The sequence below is a fragment of the Gymnoscopelus microlampas genome (assembly GCF_963454915.1).
Source record: "Gymnoscopelus microlampas genome assembly, chromosome: 3".
In the NCBI taxonomy this organism is placed as follows: Eukaryota; Metazoa; Chordata; class Actinopteri; order Myctophiformes; family Myctophidae; genus Gymnoscopelus; species Gymnoscopelus microlampas.
The window spans coordinates 37,806,478-37,813,740 of record NC_139940.1 but is presented as its reverse complement, the minus strand read 5'-3'; the positions used below and the strand labels follow the sequence as shown (position 1 = coordinate 37,813,740).

The 7,263-nt window shown below is 39.3% G+C and overlaps 1 protein-coding gene across 3 annotated transcripts in view; it reads left to right on the top strand.

The window, feature by feature from the left end:
- The window catches only part of LOC311042184 (NACHT, LRR and PYD domains-containing protein 3-like), a 15,700-nt gene extending 9,492 nt beyond the window's left edge, over positions 1-6,208 (top strand). For all 3 annotated transcript variants that reach the window (XM_084052758.1, XM_084052757.1, XM_084052756.1), the window contains exons 12-20: positions 1-59; positions 817-898; positions 1,038-1,248; positions 1,721-3,686; positions 3,823-3,996; positions 4,085-4,258; positions 4,358-4,531; positions 4,763-4,809; positions 5,417-6,208. The exon at positions 1-59 is cut by the window's left edge. In XM_084052758.1, the coding sequence (XP_083908884.1) occupies positions 1-59; positions 817-898; positions 1,038-1,248; positions 1,721-3,686; positions 3,823-3,996; positions 4,085-4,258; positions 4,358-4,531; positions 4,763-4,809; positions 5,417-5,979 (3,450 nt within the window). In that variant the 3' untranslated portion in view covers positions 5,980-6,208. The remainder of the gene's footprint in view (positions 60-816; positions 899-1,037; positions 1,249-1,720; positions 3,687-3,822; positions 3,997-4,084; positions 4,259-4,357; positions 4,532-4,762; positions 4,810-5,416) is intronic.
- The last annotated feature ends 1,055 nt before the right edge of the window (positions 6,209-7,263 follow it).

Here is a 7,263-nt window from a genome sequence, read left to right as displayed (position 1 = left end):
TGTGGCTCTGCAAAGAGTGACTGGTCCATGAATCATCCCCCTTTATTCAACACGGAAAGGTAAAACTAAAATACATATAAAAATGTATATTCACCAGATGATGTTCTAACAAATAAACAGTACGTCTTGAAATCCTTTTCACCGTTCATCTTTGATGAAGTACAGTATTTGTAAAATATCTTTCACAATGTTTCACATTTCCTAATATTCATTAAAGCCTCACTATGTAACTTTCTTTATGAATAAAATGTCATTTTGTCCAATCTGTATGGTAGAGTATGGAACACATCTGTGTCACTTTAGATTTCTTTGGCTATTCAAAAATAGCAGATATACAAGCTCATAGCGCGGCACTGCGCTATGAGCTTGTAGATCTGCTATTTTTGAAAAATCGTGAAAAAAGAAATTGGGGATTTTTTTCAAAAAATTGTTAGGATTTAGAAGACATTTCTAGAATCGCCTCAGGTCTTAATGGGTTAATACAATACAACTGGGGGTGGTTGTATTTTGTCTCCCTGCTCTTCTATTGAGACATTTAGATCGTGTCAAAGGTCATGTCTCACCTAGACACAGGATCTGACCCAAATTTTGACCTGATGGTCGAAATCCAATTTATTCCCCCAGCAAGCAGACCGGCTCTGTATTAGCTCAATGGTAAAGATTTCAGCTCTTGCGTAGGAAACCGGGTTCAAATCCGGGGTAGAAGAGGAAAGTTACATGTTGTAAATATATATTGTTTCATGTGGTTTCATTTTGTTTTGTATTTTGCTTTGTATTTTTACATATTTTGTCTCTTTGTCTCACATTCAATCTCAGAGGACCACTGGACTTTGCACAATCGGGCACTAAAGATACTGCATCTCAGAATGAACAAACTGACCTTTCTCTCACATTTAAGGTATGCTGTTTGTGTTTTCTATTTATCTTTATTTACATTTTTGTCAGTTGTTTTGTTTGTTTATAATACTGTACAACTGTTTACTTGTATAAGTAAATGCTTTGATTAATATACTATACTGATTAATATAATTTTTCAGTCGTTTGAGGATGAAGCTCTTGCTTTCATGAAGAATGAAATCGAGAAGTTCCAGAGGCTTATGAGTCCAGATTACATAGAAGATCCCGATGAACAGCAAACGATGGACACTGATAGGAATGAAAAGGCGGCCAAAGATGGGGCACTAAAGATCGCTTTACACATCCTCAGGGCCATTAAAAGAGAGGAGCTTGCCAACTTGCTGGAGAAACGTATGATCTCTTTATGGCTCAGACTAAAGGTCTTTACACACTGTGGGCGTTTAGTTTTTTTCATGCCGTTAATTCACACAAAATATACATATTATACATGAGTAAATCCACACAGAACGAGGCTTCAACCTGTATGAATGAAGCGTCAACTGTATGAATAGTTTTGATGTGATATATTGTTTCATATTTTCTTAGATTTTATTCATCATGCCCCCACTTTGTAAAGACCTCTGGCTCAGATTATCTAGTAAAGAAACATTTATTACTTTATTGACATTTCTCGTCAACATTTGCAAAGAATGTTATGAATCATTTACCAAGAAAGTAAAATAAGTTTAATGAAATGTCACAAGGCAAGAAAAGATTCTTGAAATCTCAAAACAGTCTGACAACCCTTTATTTCTTATAATTTACAACTTCACTGTACAGCGTATATTCATTGTATATGTATATTATTTTGTATATATTTTAGGTCTTTTAGGAGAACTCTCCGTCTGTCAAAGTAAACTAAAACCCAACTTAAAGAGGAAGAGCCAGAATCTTTTTGAAGGAATAGCCAAGCAGGGAAACCCAAATTCTTTGAAAAAGATCTACACCGAACTCTACATCACAGAGAGTGGATGTGGCGAGGTCAACAACGAACATGAAGTTAGACAGATGGAGTCTGCTTCATGGAAGACACAAGATGCTGTGATCAAAAGTAAGGACATCTTCAAGCCAGGACAAGACAAACAACAAATCAGAACTGTTCTGACAAAGGGCATTGCCGGCATTGGGAAAACAGTCTGTTCCCAGAAGTATATCCTTGATTGGGCAGAAGGAATAGTAAATAAGACCATTGACCTCATATTTCCATTTCCTTTTCGTGAGCTGAATTTGATGAAAGACAAACTGTACAGTTTGTTAGAACTCATACAACACTTCTTTGTAGAGGTCAAAGAAGCAGGCATTGTAGACTTCAGCAAGTACAATGTTGTACTTGTCTTTGATGGTTTAGACGAAAGCCGATTTTCCCTACACTTCGGCAGCAATGAGATCTGCTGTGACATCACACAGCCAACGACTGTGGATGCCCTGCTGACAAACCTTATTCAAGGTAACCTGCTGCCTTCTGCCCACATCTGGATAACATCTCGGCCCGCGGCAGCGAATAAGATCCCTTCTGAGTGTGTGGACCGGGTGACCGAAGTCCGAGGTTTCAAAGACCCCCAGAAAGAGGAATTCTTCAGAAAAAGACTGGAAGATCAGACGTTGGCCAACCAAATTGTTGCACATATTAAGACAACCAGGAGCCTGCACATCATGTGCCACATACCAGTGTTCTGTTTCATCTCTGCAACAGTCCTGGAGAACATTCTGACTGAAGCCAAGATGAGTGAAGAATCACAACCTGAAGTGAAGAGACGGAGGACACTCAAGGAGGTGGGTGAAGGTGACATTCCCAAGACCATGGTTGACGTGAAGATAGGGAAGATGCCCAACACTTTGGCTGAAGAAAAAACTGGAGTCACATCAAAAAATGTCTTTGAAGTGAAAATAGGAGAGGTGTCCAAGACCTTGATCGAAGTGAAGACGTGGGAGATGCCCAAGACACTGACGCAAATGTACGTACACTTCTTGATATTCCAGCTGACACTGATGGATCAAAAGTACCCTCAGCAAGATAAGGATCAAGTCATTCTCTTGCTGGGGAAACTGGCCTATCAACAACTGGAAACAGGCCACCTGCTTTTCTATGAGAGCGATCTGAAGGGCTGTGGCATTGATGTTAAAACTGCCTCGGTGTATTCCGGCATCTGCACGCAGATCTTTCGGGAAGAGAAAGGGCTGTACCAGGAGAAAATGTATTGCTTTGTGCATCTGAGCATTCAAGAGTTTCTGGCTGCTTTGTACGTTTTCCTCGTCTTCGTCCAGGACAGTGTTAATCTGATGGCAGGGGAGGGACATGACTCAGTAGCCGCACCGGTTGAGCATGCATCAGCAAGTCTCCTGTACAAGAGTGCTGTGGACAAAGCATTAAGAAGTGACACAGGGCATCTAGACCTTTTCCTCCGTTTCCTCGTTGGTTTTTCCGTGGACACCACTCAAAATCTCCTCCAAGGCCTATTGAGACAGCACATTAGCAAGCTTGGGGTCAGTCAAGAGACAACTGAATACATTAAGGAGAAGATCAGGGAAACGCCTTCTGCAGAGAGATGCATCAATCTGTTTCACTGCCTTGGTGAACTTAATGACCATTCGCTAGTGGAGGAGATTCAAGCCTTCTTGAACTCGGGTCTCTCTGACAAAGACCTTTCATCTGCACAGTGGTCAGCACTAGTCTTTGTGCTGCTGTCCTCAGAAGAGGAGTTGGAGGTCTTTGATCTAAAGAAATACTCCAGGTCAGAGGCAGGCCTCCAGAGACTGCTGCCAGTAGTCAAAGCCTCGAAAGCAGCTTTGTAAGTACAGTACTTGCACGTGTACATGTTTGCGTCTTTAATTTTTTTCTGTTTAATAAGCAGCTGATATGTTGCTTATTAAACGTATAATACTGTACTTCATGCATATATTATTTTGTCCCATCTGTTGATTTAGATTGGATGCCTGCAGTCTCTCAGAAAGATGCTGTGAAATTCTTACCCCTGCCCTGAGTTCAAATGCATCACAGTTAAAAGTGCTGGATTTGAGCGACAATGACCTACAGGAGACAGGAATCAAGAAACTCTGCATTGGACTGAAGAATACACATTGTAAATTGGAGTCCCTAAGGTGAATTGAGTTTCCCTGGTATATCATGTTATGAGTATATTAAGTATTCAAATCATAGTTTATGTATAATGTGTGTTGTTTTTGCTAGGCTGAATCGTTGTAGCATCAGTGGAAAATGCTGTGATGCTCTGGTCCCAGTTCTCAGTTTGATTTCCTCAAAATTGAGAGTCCTGGATTTGAGTGACAATGACATGCTGGACTTTGGTGTCAAGGTGCTTTGTGGTGGACTGTCACAACCACAATGCACACTGGAGTGTCTAAGGTCTTGTCTTTCTGAATTTCTTTCACCATCATTTTACTTAAGGATTTGTATCACTTCCAAACAAAGCCTAGTTGTTGAATGAAACTGTTCTTTTTGTAGATTGTCATTCTGTGGCATTACAAGGGAAGGCTGCGATGCTCTGGCATCAGCCATAGAGTCAAACCCTTCATCTTTGAAAGAGCTGGATCTAAGCTATAACCACCCCGGAAAATCAGGCGTAAGGCTGCTATCCAAGTTGAAGGAAGACCCAATGAACAAACTCGAGAAACTCAGGTAGAAGCGTCATTGATTGATTGATTGAATTGATTGAATATTTCATTAGACAGAAATGCAAACAGCACGAGTACAGTCATACACTTAGTCTAAAAGGATCACACACAAAAGTCCAGTGGACTTGTTTCCATTGAGGTCCTTGAGGTCATGATATGTATGTCACACTTTCCAGGTTATGTTCATTGTACATTGTTATTAACCTGTGTTATTTGATAAATGTCATTTTTCTAGGGTTGACCACGATGCCGACTGCTGGCTAAAATCTGGTCTGAAAAATTGTAAGTAACCTTTGGACTTACATAAGTAGTAATTACCTGAGCATTCTAAGTAATTTGAATGAGACCCAATTACAAAAACATTATCCAACCACCAGAATTATTCAGAGTGCTGTTTTGTCATATTTCTTTCTGAGATTATACTTTTTAATGGTGAAACAGAGGTCATAATATTGAGGTGGCCCAATATAGCATATTCAGGCATAGGGCTACATAAAAACTAAAGTGGCATAACCACATGGCTATCAAATAGATGCATAATGAGACAAGTTTTGGTTTACCTTTTTAGTGACAGATTTAGTTTCTCCAGAGAATTATTATATAATATTATTAATATTATTATTATTATCCCTAATGCCACAACAAAGACCACATTACTATTTAATTAAGGGTGTGTAATTATTTGGACATTTGTATTATGTAATACTATTTAAGTTTATTTATTAATATTACCTGTTATATTTGTACCGTATAACACTAAAACATGCCCCAAAACATGTGATGTGTTATTTGTGAGTAATATTACATTCTTTGAACTAAAATCAACAATTTGGCTCAGCCTTCAGGTCGGTTTAACATACAGTATTCACATTATCATCTTTCTTCTCAGTTGTTTGTGACCTAACCTTGGATGCAAATACCGTACACAAAGAGCTGACACTGAGTGAAGACCTGAAAACGGTGATGAAAGGAGAGCTACAAGACTACCCAGATCATCCCGAGAGATTTGAAAGCTGTGCGATGGTTCTGTGCAAAGAGAGCTTGAGTGGGCGTTGCTACTGGGAGATAGAGTGGAGCAGGCATGCAGGAGACTTAGCTGCCTATGTAGGGGTGGCGTACAAAAGGATTCCCCGAAAAGGAGGAGAATTCCGTTCTCTCCTCGGACGCAACGAGCATTCTTGGAGCATCCGCTGTGCCGATGACAACTACATGGCATGGCACAACAGGCAGAACACAATCATACCTGTCCCTGCTGTGTACTCCAATCGACTGGGATTGTATCTGGACTGGCCAGCAGGTATCCTGTCTTTCTACAGCGTCACGTCAAACACACTGACCCATTTGCACACATTTCAAACAGAGTTTGAGGCGCCTGTATATGCAGCATTTAGGCTTTGGGCTGATGACTCCTCAGTATCCCTTTGTCCAGTAGAAAAGCCATCCGCTGTTTAATGTCATTATTTTGAAACAATCTATAGGAGATGAATGACATTATCTGTAACATAATTGGCCATGAGATTAAAACAACTGCATTTTACGCCCTCACACAGGAGTGAGCTGGCACCTCTACATCTATTGTATTCCTTGACCCCTGGCACCTTCATGTGCATTCATGTTCTGTAAATACCCTGTATTGTTTTGTTTTATATTTTATATATCACCTACATTTCTATAGGTGATAGCAGTCTTATTCTTATATTAATAACCTGCGTTCAGTTTCATAAGTAATTCTATCTATATACTTGTCAGTGAAGAGCTGGTACGTAATCTGTAAAGAAACATTGTAATTTAGCCTTGTAACAAATTGTTCACAGTAGGTGTTTTAGTTATCAAACCTCTTGTTTATTTGTAATATTGTTGAGTAATTTAAATGTACAGTATGAGTACAGTAATTTATATGAATTATTCTATTTTAGTTGATGTCATTTTGTTCTGCTTTGCATTTCTGATGTAAAGTTATGAATGACAATAAAGAGGAACTTGACTATTAATTATTCCTAATTGATATACTGTATGACACCCATGAAATAACTTCACATAAAGTGGAACTGTGCAACGTGACCACATTATCAATACTTAAATTCAATATTTCTGAAATGTTTACTAATTGCACAGCAATCATAAAGTGTCACAGGGTGTTTGTGTATTATCTTTAGCCATGAAATTGTCACAGAAAGGACTGTTAGTTCGCTAGATTGATGTTGATTCCCAGTTGTGGCGATGATGACCTCTTCCTTATTACGGGGCCAGAGCTCTGCTCTGGCCCCTCATGCTGAACAACTTTCACGCTCTGACTTTTGACCTCTGACCTTTAGATCTCCCACCATTTTGAATTATATGAAAAACAGTCATTGGCTCCTAACTTCTGCATTTTTTCACTTATGGAAAATCCGTTGGAAATGTTTGTAGAAAGTGGTCCAAAGTTCAAGTGTGAAACGTTTCGTGCAGATTGCTCAAAAATCCCAGGAGGAGATAGATTTTAACTATTACAGTTTTATGAAAATTATTCATCTGTGCCTAAAACATACATGCAGACTCACATTTCTTTGAAACTTTGCAGAAATGTAGAGGGTCATTCCAAATATCACTGAAACCAATCTTACTCCAATTGGCCAAAAGGGGGCGCTATAGCAATTTTTTGAAAAGGCAGACTTTAAACAGGCATAAGTCATGCCTCGTTTGGCCGAAAGTCTTGAAACTTGCTTACACATGTGCCTTGACTCATGAGGAACACAC